Below are 21,336 nucleotides of genomic sequence, written 5' to 3'. Positions count from 1 at the left end.
CTTTTTGGAGCTTGCAGATAGATTTAAAAAACAAAAAGATAAAATATTAGGTGACAATAAGGACTTTGGAGACATGATTGCAAGGAATAAAATACAAGGCAGCAGAGAGGAGAATAAAACAGAAATGGAAGAGCAGGAGAAAGAAGACCCAGAGTATGACAGAGGGCTTGGACAATAGACAGATTAGTGGTTATATTGAATTTTATGATTATGATCACTGAGATTAACAGTGACAAAAAAGACTAGGGCGAGGATATATGTATTGGGTATTGCAAATCAAAAAAGAAAAAGGAAGCAGGGTGAAGGGTGAAGGGATTAAGAATAATTGGAAGAAAATTAATATAATTATTATATATAAAGCGGAAAAAGGGAGAGGGAAAGAAATTGGTGGTACAAGCTACAGGAAAGAAAAAAATGGGGAAGCTAAGGAAAAGGAAGGAAATTTAAAGAAAATGGAGGAATGCTATGTGATGATTAGATCAGTGTTTCCCAACCGGTGTGCCGCGAGACATGGTCAGGTGTGCCGCGAAGAGAGCAAAAAGTTGTGAGAACGGAAGCTGAGCTTCCTTCTTAGCGCCTTCCAAGTTTTCCGGCAACTGCAGCGCCCCGCCCGGCTGGAGCCTCCCTGGCGGCGGCAGCAGGTGAGCTTTGGGGACTGGTGGGAGGGTAGCGGCAGCGGAAGGGCGGCACGCAGTGGGAGAGTGATGGTGGCGGCAGCTGCAGCCGAAGTGGGTAGTAGCCGTGGGGCAGCGGCAGAGTGGTCAGCTGTGAGGCGGAGCTCCGGAACAAAGGCACGGACGGCGGCGGCTGGACATGCTAGAATTGCGTGGCTGGCACTTGCCTGCTGTCTGGGCCGGGACGGAGGCTCCAACCCCACGTCCATGCCCAGCGCAACGCCAGCATGTACGGTGTCTAGCAACACATCTAGCCGCCGCCGTCTGTGCCTCAGTTCCGGAGCTCCGCCTCACAGCTGACGACCTTGCCGCCGCCCCACGGCTACTGCCCAATGCGGCTGCTGAGAGAAAGAGAGAGGAGAAGAGGGGGGAGAGAAAGAGATAGCAAGAGAGGGAGAGAGAGAAAGAGAGAGGGAAAGAGGCGGGAGAGAAAGAGATAGCAAGAGAGGGAGAGAGAGAGGGAGAGAAAGAGAGAGAAAGATAGCAAGAGAGGGAGAGAGAGAGGGGGGGGAGAAAGAGATAGCAAGAGAGGGAGGGAGAGAGGGGGGAGAGAAAGAGAGGGAGAGAGAAAGGGAGAGGGGGGAAGAGAAAGAGAGAGAAAAAGATAGCAAGAGAGGGAGAGAGAAAGAGGGAGGGGGGGAGAGAAAGAGATAGCAAGAGGGAGAGAGGGGGGAGAGAAAGAGAGAGAAAGATAGCAAGAGAGGGAGAGAGAAAGAGAGGGAGAAAGAGAGAGGGAGAAAGAGGGGGAAGGAGGGTGAGGGAAAGACATAGAGGGAGGGAAGGAGGGAGAGAGAAGGAGGGCAAAAAAGAGAGGAAGGAAGGGAGAAACAAAGAGATGGAGAGAGAGGGGGAAAGAAAGAGGAAGGAAGGGAGAGAGAGAAAGAGGGAGAGAGAGAGAGAGAAATAGAGCGAAAGGGAGGAAGAGAGAGATTTTTTTGTCCAAACTTTTTTTTAGGGCCCCCCCCCCCCATGTTCCCCAGGATTTTCTAAATGTGAATAATGTGCCGCGGCTCAAAAAAGGTTGGGAAACACTGGATTAGATAATACTTTTTAAAATTCTTAATTCATGAGTGTGATGATAAGCATTAATAGTGGGGGAAAGATAGCAATTTTGGGAAACTACAATTATATTATAGAGTAGTGCAAGCCTGACTTGATGGATTAAATTTAAAATTAGTTAACATGTTTGTTTGTTTGTTTGTTTGCTTGCTTGCTTGCTTGTTTGTTTGTTCGTTCTTTCGTTCTTTCTTTCATTCATTCATTCATTCATTCATTCATTCATTCATTCATTCATTCATTAGATTTGTATGCCGCCCCTCTCTGCAGACTCTGGGCGGCTCACAGCAGTGATAAAATAATATACAATAACAAATCTAATACAGTCATACCTCGTCTTACGAACCTAATTGGTTCCAGGGGGAGGTTCGTAAGACGAAAGGTTCGTAAGACGAAACATTGTTTCCCATAGGAAACAATGTAAAGTCAATTAATCCGTGCAACCAAAAAAACCCCCCGCAAAAAACCGGCGTTCGGCGACTGCTGGGAAGCCGCGCGGCTATTTTAAAAGGTGACAGCCGGGCTGGGGGGCTTCCCAGCAACCTCCCGAACCCCGAACCTGGAAGTTCGGCAAAAGTTCGGGGTTCGGGAGGTTGCTGGGAAGCCCCCCAGACCGGCTGTCACCTTTTAAAACAGCCGCGCGGCTTCCCAGCAGCTTCCCGAAGCCGAACGCCAAACCCGAACTTCCGCGTTCGGCGTTCTGTGACTGCTGGGAAGCCGTGCGGCTGTTTTAAAAAGTGACAGCCGGCCTGGGGGGCTTCCCAGCAACCTCCCGAACCCCGAACCCGGAAGTTCGGCAAAAGTTCGGGGTTCGGGAGGTTGCTGGGAAGCCCCCCAGGGCGGCTGTCACCTTTTAAAACAGCCGCGCGGCTTCCCAGCAGCTTCCCGAAGCCGAACGCCAAACCCGAACTTCCGCGTTCGGCGTTCGGCGTTCGGCGACTGCTGGGAAGCCGCGCGGCTGTTTTAAAAGGTGACAGCCGGCCTGGGGGGCTTCCCAGCAACCTCCCGAACCCCGAACCTGGAAGTTCGGTAAAAGTTCGGGGTTCGGGAGGTTGCTGGGAAGCCCCCCAGCCCGGCTGTCACCTTTTAAAACAGCCGCGCAGCTTCCCAGCAGTCGCCGAACGCGGAAGTTCGGGTTTGGCGTTCGGCTTCGGGAGACAGCTGGGAAGCCGCGCGGCTGTTTTAAAAGGTCACAGCCGGGCTGGGGGGCTTCCCAGCAACCTCCCGAACCGAACCCGGGGTTCAGAAAAAGTTTGCCTCTTCTTACGAACTTTTTTCGAGTTACGAACCGGCGTTCGGGAGGCTGCTGGGAAGCCCCGCCGCCCGGCTGTCACCTTTTAAAACAGCCGCGCGGCTTCCCAGCAGTCTCCGAACGCCGGTTCGTAACTCGAAAAAAGTTCGTAAGAAGAGGCAAAATTTTTCTGAACCCCGGGTTCGTATCACGAGTTGTTCGTAAGACGAGGGGTTCGTATCTTGAGGTACCACTGTATTAAAAATCTAAAATAACAATTTAGCATTAAAAGTCTAAAAACCTCTCAGAGAGTAACAATAAAAGAGCTTGCAAGCAGATAAGAGCTGGGAACATCGTCAGCACTTGGCTAGGGCTGGGGGAAAAAAAATTTGGAGCAAGTTAGACCAATTGAAAAAAGACCTGCAAAGACTTGGGGCTTGGAAAACAATATTTGCAGAGAGAAACAATGAAAGCCTGCAAGACCAATGTAACCAAATTTGATGGTTTACAATGCCATATGTATATGTAAATATGTAAATATAAACATTTACTTTTTTAAAATGAGAGACTTAAAGCTTTGCATGTTCATAAAAATGTTAAAAAAATAAGATGCTGTATATAATAGCATATATTTATTGTTGTATTAACATCATTTAAAGAGAGCGATTGCTTTCATAAAATATTGTTTAATATTGTTTCAGGATGAAGATTATGATGAAGATGATGTTTCTTTTGAATCTCATTTGCAAGAAAAATCAGTAGAAGTATTTTATCTTCCTGAAAATGAAGATATTAATTTACCATTAGACATGGATTCTACACAGTTCATGCTGAAGTTTAAAGAGGTAGGGTGCAATTTTGTTATCTCTCAAAATGGATGATAGGAAGTTTACTTGTTAAAAAGTGTTAGAAAATCTGATCTTACAATTTAATGATATCTTTTTAATGATGTTTTCGGAACTGAAGAACCCATTAAAAATTTATGAAATATATTGTATTTTTAAAATATTTTCTAGATGTGTATGTAGGAATTCTACTTCCTATTCAAAATATAAAATATCCTGGGAATTACGTTTATTTTAATGAGTCCAGAAAAACCACTTTATATATCTTATTCATTGAGAAATATTGTTTAGTAAGCATGTCTAAATAAGTGATAAATTTAATACATAATCATAATAAATAATTAATTCATGAACAATACCAGAATCAATTCAATACAGGTAGTCCTTCAACTTACAACAGTTCATTTAGTGACTGTTCAAAGTTACAACAACACTGAAAACAGTGACTGCTGAATATTTTTCACACTTACAAACTTTGCAGCATCCCTGTAGTCACAGGATTAAAATTTGGATGCTTGGCAACTGGCCAGTAGTGAAGATGGTTGCAGTGTCCCGCAACAAAGAAAGTCAGTGGTGAAGTCAGATTAATTTAACAGCAGTGTTACTAACTTAACGACTGCAGTGATTCACTTAACAACTGTGGCAAGAGCGATGGGGCAGAGCTCACTTAACAAGCATCTCATTTAGCAACAGAAAGTTTGGGCTCATTTGTGGTCATTAGTCAGAGTACCTGTATTGCAATAATATAATCATATAAACACAACAAGGGCATAAGTTGTTGTTCAGTGCATGCAACATTTTCCACATAATATCATCTATGGGATTCTACTATGTTCTTCCTCTACCTCTTCCCAGTCCTCACTCCATTCCTTTCATTCCACTCTTCAGTCCTTTCTGGGACAAAATCCAGATAACTGATCCATCTGCTCTGATCTGTTCAAATCTCAGCTTTCTCCACTATAATCCTTTTGGCTGCCTCATCAAACTAGTTGTGACATCAGTGCTGTTGATGTGACACTTTGCCCCCTCACAACCGAAGCCACTGCTTCTAAAGGAGTTGCCTATTACTTCCTTTCACTGTACTTTTAGCTAATAACACTTTGAGGCTCTTGTAAGTCTCTTGAGAGAAGAGAAAAATATATCTTTTTTGTATAAAGCATTTCTTTATACCTTTGTTTAGTTGTATAGTAGGCTTTAGAGAATTAATTTTTGTATCTTTTAAGCCTCCTAATGAATACTTCTTGCCAACAATAATAATGCTGATTATGTAAAGAAATATTTTCAGGCAGTTTATGGCAAATATATTAATATATCAGTTGGAACAATTTTTATCTAGCAATATATCATGATTCTTTAACATGAATCAATCAGTGACTCTATTCATATTTATCTTTTATAACTGAGTCATATAATTATCAGCTGGAAACAATTCAAAAAGTGGAAGAGCTGACTGAAATTTGGATGTCAGCAAAATTGGCGGGGAAAACAAGTTATAACTACTTCCTCTGACTAATTCCAGCTTTTATGTTTGAATTAACTCTTTTCTCTAAGCCACAGAATGGGAATCTGAAGTCCATGTAGATTTTACTGAATTTTATCACCTAGCAGATTTAGCCAACCTGGTTAGTAGTGCAATAATTTATAAACTGTAGCCTAACAGTATCTTGAGTCCAATTGGTCTGGTGTAATATGCAATAAAAGAGTGGTTTTATATTGTTTGAGGAGAAGAGCAAGTGGGAACTTTGAGCTCATGAAACCTTATTGCTTCCAATTTCATGGAAAAAATGTGAATAGTAATAGAAACATAGAAGTCTGACGGCAGAAAAAGACCTCATGGTCCATCTAGTCTGCCCTTATACTATTTTCTGTATTTTAGCTTAGGATGGATATATGTTTATCCCAGGCATGTTTAAATTCAGTTATTGTGGATTTATCTACCACGTCTGCTGGAAGTTTGTTCCAAGGATCTACTACTCTTTCAGTAAAATAATATTTTCTCATGTTGCTTTTGATCTTTCCCCCAACTAACTTCAGATTGTGTCCCTTTGTTCTTGTGTTCACTTTCCTATTAACAACACTTCCCTCCTGAACCTTATTTAACCCTTTAACATATTTAAATGTTTCGATCATGTCCCCCCTTTTCCTTCTGTCCTCCAGACTATACAGATTGAGTTCATTAAGTCTTTCCTGATACGTTTTATGCTTAAGACCTTCCACCATTCTTGTAGCCCGTCTTTGGACCCGTTCAATTTTGTCAATATCTTTTTGTAGGTGAGGTCTCCAGAACTGAACACAGTATTCCAAATGGGGTCTCACCAGCGCTCTATACAGCGGGATCACAATCTCCCTCTACCTGCTTGTTATACCTCTAGCTATGCAGCCAAGCATCATACTTGCTTTCCCTACCGCCTGACTGCACTGTTCACCCATTTTGAGACTGTCAGAAATCACTACCCCTAAATCCTTTTCTTCTGAAGTATTTGCTAACACAGAACTGCCAATACAATACTCAGATTGAGGATCCCTTTTCCCCAAGTGCATTATTTTACATTTGGAAACATTAAACTGCAGTTTCCATATTAGATATATAATAGAAATATAAAAGGAATTTAACGAATTTTCAAATATCAGTTGCACTTTTTTTCCTTCAATAAAACTTTCTATGCATTTTTTCTAGTTACAATTAAAGCATGCAGTTACAGTGGCTGAAGTTAATCAACTTAAGGAAAAGGTAAATCTTCAATATATACTTTAAAAAATATTTAAATTCAGTTATTTGTATATTCAACTTGAATATATTAAACACAAATAAGATAAAACTGATTTCTTAATTCCAATTAAAACCAGAAAACATTTGTTATGCAATTTGTGCTAAACTGTGAGGAATATTTTCTGTCATATACTTGTTGAAATAAAAATAAGCAACCATAGTTAGATACATGCAAATGAAAGGCACAAATAAATAGGAGAAATAATTTGTTTTGTAAGGATAATAAAATGTCATTTGTAAGTAAAGGGCAGTGCCTTATCACACAATTCAATGAGGCACCGTCCAAAACTGAAGATGTCTCCCCATCACAACTGCAGAACACAGCGACCTTGACTTTCTAGAAGGAATGTTATTTAGACTACTACATATCACCTATTCCATATAATTCCCCCTCCCATTTTCCCATAGTAGAAATTGTGGCAGGCCTGAATACAAAAAGGTGAAAGATGGCTTCCAGGCCTGACAAATATTTATTTTGCTTTTAGGTAGTAGATATTTTATATCAGTTAGAACAGTTTGAATATTAGAAATCAAAGGCAATATTTTTAGATGGCCATGAATTACTATAAAATGAATTAATCTGTATGGATTTTATGCAAATGGACAACTGCTGATACCTCTAAGGCAAAATTAATTGTTCCTTGTTACATTTTGAAGATAAACTTGTTTGGTTTAAAATCTAATAAATTAAAATGTACATGAATGAATAATTACTAAAGTCTAATAAGTTGAACTTTTTTAAAGCTAAAAGCAACAGAAGCTGAAAAGATTGAATGGGAGTTAAAGAAATCGCAGCTCCAAGAAACTATAGATGATAACAAAGAAAAAATAAAAAAGCTAGAGACCTACTGGTTAGAAGCCCAGAGTTTATGCAAAACAGTAAATGAGCATCTTAAAGAAACTCAAGAACAATATGATGTGCTGGAAAAAAAGTATAACAAAGCGAAGAAGTTACTCAAAGAATATCAGCAGAAGTGAGTGTGTTATTATACTCTGTCAGTTAAGCTCATAGATATCTATGTTTGTAATTTCTTACATGTACAATGTTGTGTGCTGTTGCTATGTGTTTGTTTCTGTATGTAGATAATTAGCATCAGGGTCTTGAATAAAATTAAAGTACCACATTCAGTATTAGTGTTTTATTTTAGATGCTAGGAGAAAATGTAGGACAACGCGAATTATCTAATTCAGGGACAAGAAGCAAATACTGAAAAGTTATATTGTAGGCAGTGATGGCATTGTAATCTTATCAAATCAAAGATGGAGAATATGTTCTTTCAGTTGTTGCCCAATTACATCTTTCATCGTTCGTTGGACTGGTTGAAGCTACCAGGGGTTATGGTTCAGTAATATCTAGAGGTCATAAGTTCCTCACCTCTGATGTAATGTCATTAAATTGAGGTTATTTTCAAAGAGTATTAAAAAATTTCAAAATATATCCTCCGATTACAACTTAATTCTGATTGTATTTTTTTAAATAAATCAGATTACTTAAATATATAACATACAGTAAGTCCATTAAAAAATGACATGAGTGGCTCTTCTCCAGAAGAGATCATTTATGACTGTTTTTATTTTTTACAAATAAATCCCTAAAAGCCATCAATATACTCTCAGAGAAGGCATAAAAGAGTTTTAAACAATCAACAAAAAGGTGAATTATGAATTGTGCCATATCCACATTAATTCAACAGAGAATTAATTTTGTTAAGATATTTGTATGGTGCTTCCCATTTAAAATTTTCCCATTTAAAAATTTCAGTTTTAAAATATTAATGCGATTTATTTATTAATGTGATTTGTAGGCCACCAAACTCCTTACATGCTTTGGGAGGCTAATAGCAATATAACAACAATATAAAAAACAATAAAACAATTTTAAGAACCCTTAATTAAAACATTAATCCATTCAGCTGGGACAAGATGAACCACCCACCAGCTCCAGGCCTATCAGAAAAGCCATGTTTTTACTGCCTTTCGGGAGGCCAGGAAGGTGGGGATCATGCGGAATTCAGAGGGGAGTTGATTCCATAGGGCCGGAGTCGCAACAGAGAATGCCCTCCCACGTGGTCCTGCCAGATGGCATAGTTAAATTCATATTGGAATGAATTTAACTATACAAGAAAAGAAACAGAATCCAGGGTACATTTTCATTCCAGAATGCTTACCAAAAGTTGCCTGTACGTAGCATACAAGATCGTTAATTGTACACATTTCTGCAGATAATATTTTTAAGGTGAGGGATGGTTGTATGTTTTAGTTAGGTTATTATGCTTAGCAGCATTACTCATAAGATTGGTATTAGATGGTAAAAAGAAGCCATCTGTTCTGCAAATGGGAAAGAGAGACATTGTGAAGATGAAAGAACAAAGGTCAGATGGAAAAAAAAACGACAGGAAAAAGGTTGAAACCCTGTATCACATTTCTACCATCTATCCGAATGTATTATTATATACAGTATATATATTTATGCCTAATAAAAATACAATATAAACAATAAATTGAAGATAAGAGAAAATTGTCTCTTTTTTAAAGAAGAAAAATGTTTAGTTGCTAAGAAGCTCAGTCTAATAAACTTCAGTTTTTTTCTTGTTTCTCCTTTATGGTGCCTAATTATGTTTGTTCCCTCTTCCAGAGAAGAACTCATGATAAAAGAAGATCATACAAAAATTATTGACGAGAGCAATCAGGAACATACAAATCAATTAAAAGTTTTGCAGGAAAAGGTTTGGACAATATGATATTTTGAATGTTATTTTAAAGTTCTTTGTAAATATGTCTTGATTTTTAAAATATTTATCATCTTTAGATCACAGAGCTTGAAGACAAATTAAAAATATATGAGAAACTCCCCTATATGTTTGGAAATAGTATTTTATTAGACTCTGTCACACCAAATGCTGAACAACTGGCAGAACATTTTGAAACTAAGGATGATATGCAGGAAATAGACTCTTCAGTAGAGAAATTAGATTTTTCTGGTGAGTAATAAAGATATCTATTGGTATGCTTGGCAAACTATGATATCGAAACCTCTGACAAAGTCCTAATTGGTAGATACTATCCTAATTGGGACCAAAAATTCCATTGTTAAGCAAAGTGGTCATAAGTTAAAAAAACCATGTGACTGCATGATTTAGGAATAGCCAGTCCTGCTTGCCACCATCAAGTGAGAAACCCACTTGACCTTGACTTCCAACTTTTGGCCGCCTTTCCTGTTGACTTTGCTTGTGGGAAGCTGGCAGGGAAGATTGCAAATTGTGATCATGGGAGCTGTGAAGTTGTAATTTGTAAACCCACAATTAGGACTGCAGGGACTACAATATCTCATTGTAATCACTACTTATTATCATTGTAAACTTGAACAGACTCCAAACGAATAGTCATTAAATGAGGACCATTTAAATGACCTGCAATACATTTTTATAACATGACATTAAGTTGTCCTTCTATTACAGCTGGTACTTATCTTCTTTTGAAAATAATATATCAGAATCTAAATTGTTATTTGTCTAATTGTTACAAATAAAAGGGAACATTGAATAATTTCATAATAAAATGGGATGATGATTAAATACTCTAGTAACTTTTTGATAAGTGACTATGCATTTGTTACAGATTTTGATACCTTTGTTGGAGACCCACCAAGATTAGATACAAGTGCTCATAAAGCTAAGGCCCAGCTTGCTTTGAAAGTAAAACGTCAGCCACCTTCTCGGTCAAAGCTAAAGGAATCTCTTGGTGCCAAACAAAAATATAGAAACTCACAGGTATAGTATTCATTTTATTTTCCCAGGTATAATTTGGTACTTTGTCTATAATTAAAGTATACATGAAATAAAATATATAATTCACTCAGTATTTCTGGCGGATGACCTAAAAGGTCTCTCATTGCTTTGTTCTCCCAGCTGCCCAAAAAAGAGTTTTTAGCCATATTTAACATTTAATCATTCATTTATTTTCTGTAACTGCTCAATTGGACTAAGTGATTCTTGCAATTACTGTAAATACTGTTCATTCCTCTGCAGCTTTCCAGTAATTATCAAATTTCAACTGTTGCTGCATTTGACAGACTTTGAGAGGAATATTATGCTAATAGGCATATACAGTTCTTTAAAAATATGGATTCAGTTAACAGGGACACAAGGAGTTTTATTTTATATCCTTAGTATCACTTCTTTCTAGATGTTCAATTACTTTCATTCTTGGAAAATAGCTAACTTAATTGGGTATAAAAGGGTAAAATAATATTGCATTTGTTACATTTAGTTGGTGGATTTGGGTTTGACTAGAAGGTATATATACTGCTCAATATATATATATATATATAAAAGGAACATTAAAATAACACATCCTAGATCTGAATGAATGAAATACTTTGTTCTGTACAAATCAGAATGTGCACAACAGCATGTGAAATTGATTGTCAATCAGTGGTTCTTCCTAAGTGGACAGTTTCATTTCACAGAATTTTGATTTACTTGGAGTTATATTGTGTTGCTTAAGTGTTCCCTTTATTTTTTGAGCAGTGTAATTTCACAGGTCTTTTTCTACTGCTTAAGGAAATACTAATTTCTCATTAAAAAAAATTCTTACATTTATTTCAGCTCTATGGAAATCATTACTAATGGGGAATATAGAAAGGACTTTAAAAATCAATTTAAAGCATACAACTCAGCCCTGCTTGTGATTAGCTCTATAATCAATACTGAAAGAGCTCACTGGGGGAAAATAAAGGTTTATAATAGCTTATGTTTTAAGACAGTGTTTCCCAACCTTTTTTGAGCCGCTGCACATTATTCACATTTACAAAATCCTGGGGAACATTGAGCGGGGGGCGGGTGGGGCTAAAAAAGTTTGGACAAAAAACCCTCTCTTCCTCCCTTTCACCCTATTTCTCTCTCCCTCCCTCTTTCTTTCCCTCTCTCTCTCCATCCCTCTTTCTTCCTCTCCTTTTTGCTCTTTCTCTCTCCCTCCTTCCCTCCCTCTTTCTCTCTTTCTTGCTTTCTCTCTCTCTCTTGTATTCTCTCTCTTTCTCTGTCCCTTGCTTTCTCTCTCTCTCTTGCTTTCCTTCTCTCTTTCTCTTTCTTTCTCTCTTTCTTTCTCTCTCTCTTCCTCCCTTTCTCTATTTCTTGCTTTCTTTCTCCCTTGTTTTCTCTCTCTCTCTCTCTTGCTTTCTCTCTTTCTCTCTCTCTTGCTTTCCTTCTCTCTTTCTCTTTCTCTCTTTCTCTCTCGCTTTCTTTCTTTCTCTCTCTCTTGCTTTCTCTCTCACATACACTCTTTCTCTTTTCCTTTCTGTCTTTCTCTCTTGCTTTCTCTCTCTTTCTCTCTTGTTTTCCTTCTCTCTTTCTCTTTCTTTCTTGCTTTCTTTCTCTCTCCCTTGTTTTCTCTCTTGCTTTCTCTCTCTTTCTCTTTCTCTCTTGCTTTCTTTCTCTCTCCCTTGTTTTCTCTCTTGCTTTCTCTCTCTTTCTCTTTCTCTCTTGCTTTCTCTTTCTCTCTCTTGCTTTCCTTGTCTCTTTCTCTTCCTCTCTTTTTTGCTCTTTCTCTCTCCCTCCTTCCCTCCCTCTTTCTCTCTTTCTTGCTTTCTCTCTCTCTCTTGCTTCCTCTCTCTCTCTTGCTTCCTCTCTCTTTCTCTCTCTCTTGCTTTCCTTCTCTCTTTCTCTCTTGCTTTCTCTCTCTCTCTACCTTGCTTTCTCTCTCTCACACACACACTCTCTCTCTACCTTGCTTTCTCTCTCTTGATTTCTCTCTTGCTTTTCCTTCTTTCTCTTTCTGCCTTGCTTTCTCTCCTTTTTCTCTCTCTCTCTTTCTCTCTCGTGCACCACACCAGCAACAGAGAGAGAAAGAGAGAGAGAGTGGAGAGAGAGTGGAGGGCGGCTTGCCGGTCCGCAGCCCCCTGGATCAGCAGCCCCGCATGGCCCCAGCACTGACTCTGCCGTCGCCTTCACCTCCACCTAAGAGGCAGCAGCCACACTCACCCCTTCGCCCTCCCAGATGTCCATGGTGCTCAGCGCCCGGCCACGCGCTGCCGCCGCCTCTGCCTCCCGGTACCCCGCCTGACTTCTACCTGCAGGAACGGGTGGTGGGGCACCATGAAGGGCGGCACTTGAAAGCCACCATGGCGCCGTTGTTGTCATCACGCGCAAAGCGACGCAGTCCTGGATCGCTTGCTTCTCCGGCCAGCAAGCCGGCTACCTGGGAAAGCGGCACACTTTTAAAATGCGCGTTTTTCAAACGCGGCACTTTCTTAGGCAGCCGACTTTGCTGGCCGGAGAAGGGAGCGATTCAGGGCTGCTTGGCTTTGCGCCACTTCAAAAATTTCTGCGGGGGGGTTTCCTAATGGCTGTGCGGGCACGCGCCCATGCAGCTTAGCAGCAACAGTGGCCGGTGCCCTCCCACCGGGCCTCAAAAGCTCACTTGCCGTCACCGCCAAGGAAGCTCCAGCCAGGCTCGCGGCACACCTGACCATGTCCCGCGGCACACTAGTGTGCCGCGGCACACTGGTTGGGAAACACTGTTTTAAGATGTATGAAAATGAAGCTTTAGTATGCTTTTGAGTATTATACCTGATAAGAGGTGAAACAGACAATTAAAATAGTTTGACCTGCACTGTGATTTGCCATTTATTTATATAGCAATAGTAATAGTCCTTAGACTTACATACTGCTTTACAAGTGCTTTACAGCCCTCTAAGCGGTTTAGATACCGCTTGTTGGCAACATATTGCCAACAATCTGGGTCCTCATTTTACCAACCTTGGAAGGATCGCAGGCTGAGTCAATGTTGAGGTGGCAAAAATCGAACTGCCCAACTGCTAGCAGTCAGCAGAATTAGCCTGCAATGCTGCATTCTAACCATGCCACAACAGCTCAGTATAAGATTTTTTAAGCTGGAAATGCACCTATCTCTACTTCAACAAAGGTTTGCATTAAATTATTTTATGGTGTATTTTTAAACTGGCATTAATTAAAAGTTAAATTGCACAGTAACTGTAAATTACTCTTTTAATACTCCTTCGTAGAGTATAAAAATTACAAACTTTGAAATGTTTGGAAATTTTAAAAAATGACAGGGATCAAACAAAAGTAACTTTTATTATGGTTGAAAAAGACTTTGCTAGGTTTTTTTTTTAATGTTTTAGTAATACAGTGAAGTAATCCTTCACATGTTTTACTCTGTACAGTACACAGATTTGAACAGTTCCAATGAAGAGAAGCGCTATAAAATATCAAAAGATATTTTTGATATTTTCTTATTTTTATTTGACTTTACAAGGCTTACGAGTCCTCGGAGAGGGGCGGCATACAAATCTAATAAATAATAATAATAATAATAATAATAATAATAATAATTATTATTATTATTATTATTATTATTATTATTATTATTATTATTATTATTATTATTCTGCTGACAGTGCTTGTCCTAGCTACATTGCTACTAGTCTTCCAGTGTCACTTCAGACTTCACAATCTCAGGATTTATTAGTTTCTTAATTATTAAATGCTGCATACTTAATTATAAATGCTTATTTTTTATGTGAATTCTTAACTGATTCTACTGCTTGTTGTATACAAAAAGTACAAAAGAGATAGATAGATAGATAGATAGATAGATAGATAGATAGATAGATAGATAGATAGGATGGAGGGAAGGAGGGAGAGAAAATATTTAATTACATGTTAATACATAATGATATAATTATGCATGTTATTAAAAATAATATATGTTTGCATAATATAATGTGTAATTAAAATTACATTTTAACATTTTATTTTATATTAATATAATTACATTGCTTATTTATATATGTTAGTACACAGATGAAAAGATGTGATGAAAGTGAAGTTGTAACAAATTAAGCAACAGGTTCTGGTATGACAACTTAGGCAATTTAAGTTGGTGTTATGAATAAGGAGTGGTATGCAGCAAGGGAATATTTGTAGAGAAAACCTTCATAACAAAGGTATCACAAAAAGGATATTGTCTTGATGTTACCTTAAGTTATTTCAGCAAGGTGATTCACAGTGAATTAATGGATAACAGCTTTAACATATGGGCAATGTAGGAAAACCTGGGTGTTAAAAAATCATAGTCCTAAAGTTGCTTAGAATATTAATGTCGTATTCTTACTTATGTTTTAGGACATCAGTGATGATACAGAAGAAAAAACCTTGAGTAAGTTTCCAGATGTGACAGAAAAGATCATTTCAACACAGCAAAGCGATACAGATAAAATGAATGATAAATTGGAGTGTGCTGAAAACAGTGACCTTTCATTAGAACCAAGTCCACCACTTTCTGTGTACTCTTCTCCGGTGTATAAACTGCAGACAGAAGACACTGCTGGAATATCTCAGTCACTACCTAATGATGATTCTGATCCAAATTCTCCTGCTGTATATTGCCGAAATGTTAAGGAAAGAGAATCCAAAGGAAAGGGGAAAGTGAACAAAGGTAAGATTAAGATGATCATGTTCATCCTACTGGGTATCATTGTGGCTTAAAGAATTTCTTTTTTAAAAAAAGTTTTATTTATTGTTTTTAATACATTTAAAACAGAAAATATCTATTTACAGATCATCGCCCGTTTTTAATATACAGTTACACTTTTATTACTTATTTATTACAGAAGTTATTACTTATGTAATACAAAAAAAATAAAATAACAGGAAAATGAGAAACTTACTTTGATAAAAAAAGAAATACAGTGTTCCCTCGATTTTCGCGGGGGTTGTGTTCCAAGACCGCCCGCGAAAGTCGAATTTCCGCGAAATAGCGGTGCGGAAGTAAAAACACCATTTTTAGCTATGGACAGCCAAAAACTACCCCCACGCACCCTTTTTCAAGGCAGCGCAAGGAGCCGGGCTTGAAGTTGGGGGCGGGGAGCGACGAAAGTGCGGAGGCCAGCAAAGATTGTTTTGAATGTCGGCTGCCCCCGCCCCCCCAGCACCTCCGGCCCCCTCGCCGCTACCGCCCGCCCGCCCGATCCACCCCTCTCACCGGCTTTCTTGGGACACGGGTCCTCCTGCAGCAGCGCTGGCGGCTACGGCTTCTCATCTTCCTCATTTGGCCGGTAGCCGCTCTGAGCGCTTTTCAGAATGCCTGCCTTGCCCCTCTCACTGTCCCTTAGCTGAGAGCGCTTTTGTCCCAGCTATCAGCGAGGGGGCTGCAGGAGAGGTGGGGCAGGCATTCTCACAGAGAGGGAGAGAGAGAGGGAGAAAGAGAGAGCGAGCAAGAGGGGGGAGAGTGGAAGGTAGAGAGAGAGAGAAAAATGATAGAAAAAGGGAGAAAAAAAGAGAAATGAGAAAATGATTGAAGCAGAGAATGACAGGAAAGAGAGAGAAAGAGAGAGAGAGAGAGAGAGAAGTGACTCTTGGTGATGACGTATGACGTCATCGGGTGGAAAAAACCGTGGTATAGAAAAAAAAACCCGTGGAGTATTTTTTAATTAATATTTTTTGAAAAACCGTGGTATAGCCATTTCGCGAAGTTTGAACCCGCAAAAATCGAGGGATCACTGTATATTAAAATAGCGAAAGTTGTGAATGTATACATTTATTTACCGTAAGCCAATTGAAGAAAAGTTATCAGATATTTCGGTACACCCTTAGTCTGAAATTAACTGTCATTCTGTCTGGTATCTTTTTTGAATCCACTTGTGCCATTTCTTCCATATTTTAGCGGTTTCATTATCTTTTGTTCCCTTAATATCCCTTGTCATCTCGTCCATTTCTGCACATCTGTATACTTTTTCTATAATTTGACCTTCTGAAGGTACATTTTTATATTTCCAGATCTGGGCGTGAACTATTCTAGTTGCAGTAATAATGTGTGTGATTAAATATAATATATGTCTTGGGTATTTTTTGTTCCAAATTCCAAGTAGGAAGCCCTCAGGGTTGAATTCTATTTCTGTTTCTGTGATTTCTGTCAACCACCTGTGTACAGTCTTCCACATCAGTTTTAGTTTAGAACATGTCCACCACATGTGGTAATAAGATCCAATCTCTTTATTACATTTCCAACATATTCATGTGGATCTTGGGAACATTTTTGCAATTCTTGATGAGGAGAGATGCCATCTATAAAATAATTTATAAAAATTTTCCTTATAGGCTGCAGATAGTGTAATTTTACTGATTATATTCCATGTTTTCTCCCATTCTATTAAATGAATGTTATGACGTACATTTTTAGTCCATGCAAGCATGGGTCCTTTTACCACTTCTTCTGGGTGATCAATTTCCAGGGGATAATTGTATATCATCGTTATATTTTTCCTGTCTGGTCCTATAAAAATTTTATCTAGTCAATTAAAGGATTTTTCTATGCCTACCCCCCTTATATCCTTATTGTATCTGGATCTAATTTGGGTATAGGTCCACCAGTCCATTTTATTATATTGAATTTCTAGTTCTTCTCTGGATTTTAAACGTCCATCTGGATGTAGTATATATTTATAGGTTAACGATTTTGTCAGATCAATTAAGTTGGAGTAGATAATGACCTCCATTGTAGAAAGCCGGGGGAATTTTGATATAGTATTTCCTTTTAATTTCTTGCCATGTTCTTAATAGGGATTTTCTAATTAAATGTTTGTTGAATATATTTTATGTTTTATTTTCATCCTTCCACAAGTGGGTATGCCATCCTGTTTGCAAGTCGTGGCCTTCAAGTGTTAACAATCTTTTATTCCAAAGTTTGATCCAATCTTTATCCATATTAAAGAGGCGGCAACATAGTAACGTTTGAAATCAGGAAGACCTAGTCCCCCCCTTCGTTTATTACCATGAACATATTTTAGTTTAATTCTTGGTTTAGTCTTTTGCCATACAAATTTTGATATGATATTATTCAATTCCCTAAAATATTTTGAGTTAAAGAATTTCTTATGTCTGCACTGTCACAGAAGCTGCAGGTTTTCTTACATAAAAGAGGAGATCTGCTTCAGAAAACACTAAAAGAGAATAGAGGAAAGGAGGGAAGAGAATTCTTATTGCATGAATGGAAATATCTTGTTATATTTTGTATAGTCCTCCATGTTTTAAAATGATAAAGTAATAATTATTCCACAACATCTAGGCATTATGTAACTGAAATAGAATAAAAAAAGTATAATACAAATTATAACAAAATCCAGTCTTGCTAAAGTTAGCAAAATGCCACCGTTATGATCATATGGTAGCTTATTACTTGCATTTTGTAAATTGTATTATTTCAGATCGTGGCCAGAGTTTTATCCCTTGCACTTTTGGTCTTATACTTTATTGACAGTTTTAATATATGATCAGGACTTCTATTTTATCTTCACTGAACAGATTCAGTTATTATCAAATGTTTATTATGATTGTCGTACTTGTGTCAGAAGTACCCACACGCTTCCAAGTTGAAAGGATTAGTTGGTAACATTGTCTGGGGAGGACATCTAGTTGCCAACTCCTTTCTTGTCCCTGGCAGGAGCTGAAGTGAAGGACAGGAGCTCCCCCTGCCCTATAATAGCACTTAACACATATTTGCTAACCTCCAACCCAGCATTCTAACCTTGAGAACCACTGTGTTCCTGTGTTCATTACAGTCAAAAACTAGAATAAGGCAGCTGGAGTATAGTCAATTAAAAAGGATAGAAAGTTCAAAAATCTATAATTATAAAAAGCTAAGGATTTAAAACAAAGTATATATACGAAAGCAAAAACCTAAAAGGAGGAGGAGGAACATTATATGGTGGAGGAGAGCATAAAATTAGTAAATGGGAGACTAAATATCATAGTACAGAGAATATTCTCACTGTGGTATGAGGATGCTCATTAAAGCAAGTTTAGAGCATGGGTCATTATTTGAATTAATTTATTTTAAAAAGAGGCTTGTAAATCAAGGTTTAAAAGGGTAAACCCGTTAAAAGTTTGGATATTGCATTACATGTAATATAAATGAAAGATGGAAAAGACTTTTTTCTTCATTCAGAAATGGATGTGTATCAGTTGATATCTCCCCACTAAGATAATCTTGTACATATTCAGTTCCTGGTAATTATGCGTTGTCCCTTTGTGAACCATCCTCATTTTCATGGAATTCTTCTTCCTACATAGGCCTTTCCTGCCACTACGTTGCTTTTTCTTCCTGACGGAGGCAGCATGAGGAGAAGTAGTCTTTTCTCAAGTGATCATCAGCAATTTATCACCTCTTATTTTCTAAAAACAGTGCAATAAAACGAAAACATTAAATGCCTTCCTTAATATGAATCCAGTTTTTGGTGGCAGCTCCTTGCATTACCCCTCCTGTGCAGAGCCCAAAAAACCAATGCTCTTTTTCCTTCCAGATTCAAAAATACGGGTGTGCAGAGGCAAAAAAAAAAAAAGGACTGCATTTTCAGGCAGTTCCAGGCGGCAGAGATCCTAGCAGCAGCATTTTTGCATTATACCTCCAGTGTAGAGCCCGAAAACGCAATGCTCTTTTTCCTCACGGATTCAAAAAACAGGGCATGCTGAGGCAAAAATAGAACATCATGTTATTGGGCAATTCCAGATGGCAAAGATCGCGGCAATAGCATTTTTTGTGGCAGTGCCTTTCCTTGTACGTCCTGCGCAGAAGTAGGCCCATTGGGACTGTTTTTCACCATTCACAGGCCCTGGAGGCTTTCCTGAAGCCTGGGGAGAGCAGAAATGCCCCTCCTGCCCTCCAGAAGGCAAAAAATGTGCGCTGGAGCTAACATAGGGCAACACCTCCCGCACACTCAGATATAGCTCCATGTGCCACCTGTGTCATCATGTGTGCCGTAGGTTCGCCATCATGGATATATGATAGATAACAGATAGTAAATTCTATATACTGCAATAAATTAGACTTGATGACGCAACAGCATTTAGAAAAGTGAAAGGATTGGGCATTTTAGTTTATATATTGATTTCTTTATCACAACATAAACATTCCCACAGTATTTTCAGATGATGACCTTTTCCTATTTTGGAGATGAAAGATAATCCAGACAGATAATCATTGATTACTTTGAGTACTTGGTGTAAGATGTATACTTAAGATAAATGCAGCACAGCAGTTGATTTATATTTTAAGAGGCTTTTACATATTTATTATTCCATCCAATTACCTTAAACAAATCTGTTGGGTAATGAATAGATTTCTATGGCAAGGACTTCCAGGAAGATTTCATTGCATAAATTACAAGTACCTGCTAAGAGACGTGGATTTAACTTCCCACATGTTCCAATTCATTCTTGTTTCTTTATTATAATCTTGCCCAACTGCCTTGTGTAGGGTGAGTCGCTCCCTCCTTGACATGGGGGAAATGGTGGAGCCCTTGCAGGGTAGAGCTGAGGAGTTTAATCAGTTTCTTGTTGACAAAATTGCTCAGATTCGGACTGACCTTGATTCCAGGTCAGGATCGATTGAGGTGACTGTGGCAAGTCTTAGTCCAATTGTATGGGACGAGTTTGAATTCGTGACACCTTATGAAGTGGACAAGGCCATACCAGCTGTGAGCTCCTCCACTTGTTTGTTGGACCCATGTCTCTCCTGGCTGGTTTCGGCCAGTAGGGGGGAGACACGAAGCTGGATCCAGGTGATTGTCAACGCTTCCTTGAGGGAGGGATTCTTTCCACCTCCGTTAAAAGAAGAGGTGCGGCCTCTCCTCAAGAAGCCTTTGCTGGATTCAGCTATTTTAAACAACTACTGTCCGGCCTCCAACCTTCCCTCCAGTCTGCCCGAGAGCTGCAAGCTCGCCTTGGAATCAGTTCCGGATTTGCGGAGGGCAGGAGATCGGGGGGGCAAGCAAGAAGACTGAAGAACAAAACAGCCCTTCACTCCTGATGCCTTCCCTCTGCAAATCCGGAACTGATTCCAAGGCAATCTTGTAGCTCTTGGGCAGATTGCTGGCTTTGTTTGATAGTGGCCGCGGCGACATTCTAAATCTGTCCCGGGCTTTAGAAGGCAGATGCTGGCTGAGCTCTCTCCCCACCCGACTCTTCCCGATATAGGCGGTGGGCCATGCGCCCGCTCACCCCCAAGCCTGCAAAGCGCCGGCTGTGGAGAGTAGGGGGAGGTGGGGGAGGGTGCACACTTGCTTCCTTGTTTGCTTGTAGCCACAAGGCTGAAAGGGAGGTGGGGTTGAGGGAGCCTCAGTGTAGATGACTGCCAGCCCCCAGCTGCTGCAGCCACAGGCTCCGCGGCCAAAGGCTCAGCAGAAAGAGCGCAGCACCTGAGCCGAAGAGGGCTGGGGAGGCATCCAGTCCCGGCTGGGGGGGGGACTATTCTACAGCGGCTGCGGGCCATGCGGCGAGGGGTCAGGTGAGCTGAGCCGGCCCGCTCCGGTTCCCACCAATAAATAGCAAAGGCTCCATTTGTTTTGGCTGCTACAGTTAAAAGCATTGCTGCCGCCATGCTCTAGCGGTCAGCATTGCTGCCGCCGCCATGCTCTAACGGTCAGCACTGCTGCCGCCAGAGCTGTTGCTGCTCCTTTCTGACTTTCCAGCCCTCTTCGCCCTCCCTTTCCTCCTCCTCCTCCTCGCCACTGCCTCCTCATGGAACTTGCCTGCCACTACCAGGACTGGGAGGTCGGCAGCTGGGGGTGGGGAGGAGAGGCAAAAGCTTGCCCGACCCACCTCCGCAGGCTTGCTCATCTGCTCTCACTGGGGAAGGTGGACGCACGCCGCCTTCCCTCCCCCAGGTCCAATGAATGAAAAGTAACAAACCTGTGATTGGCTGATGGCCAAGTGTCCCCTGCGTCCAAAGGGCCAGGCAAAAGTG

At 39.8% G+C, this 21,336-nt stretch overlaps 1 protein-coding gene across 3 annotated transcripts in view; it reads left to right on the top strand.

Annotated features, from left to right (window-relative positions):
• LOC139156308 (neurabin-2-like) overlaps window positions 1–21,336 on the top strand; it is a 72,664-nt gene that overhangs the window by 28,680 nt on the left and 22,648 nt on the right. For all 3 annotated transcript variants that reach the window (XM_070731766.1, XM_070731764.1, XM_070731765.1), the window contains exons 7-13: window positions 3,663–3,806; window positions 6,484–6,537; window positions 7,321–7,550; window positions 9,212–9,302; window positions 9,386–9,557; window positions 10,195–10,346; window positions 14,721–15,033. In XM_070731766.1, the coding sequence (XP_070587867.1) occupies window positions 3,663–3,806; window positions 6,484–6,537; window positions 7,321–7,550; window positions 9,212–9,302; window positions 9,386–9,557; window positions 10,195–10,346; window positions 14,721–15,033 (1,156 nt within the window). The remainder of the gene's footprint in view (window positions 1–3,662; window positions 3,807–6,483; window positions 6,538–7,320; window positions 7,551–9,211; window positions 9,303–9,385; window positions 9,558–10,194; window positions 10,347–14,720; window positions 15,034–21,336) is intronic.

The sequence above is a fragment of the Erythrolamprus reginae genome, chromosome 1, assembly GCF_031021105.1.
Source record: "Erythrolamprus reginae isolate rEryReg1 chromosome 1, rEryReg1.hap1, whole genome shotgun sequence".
NCBI lineage: Eukaryota > Metazoa > Chordata > Lepidosauria > Squamata > Dipsadidae > Erythrolamprus > Erythrolamprus reginae.
The sequence above is the reverse complement of the archived record's forward strand: the minus strand, read 5'-3'. Positions and strand labels throughout refer to the sequence as shown.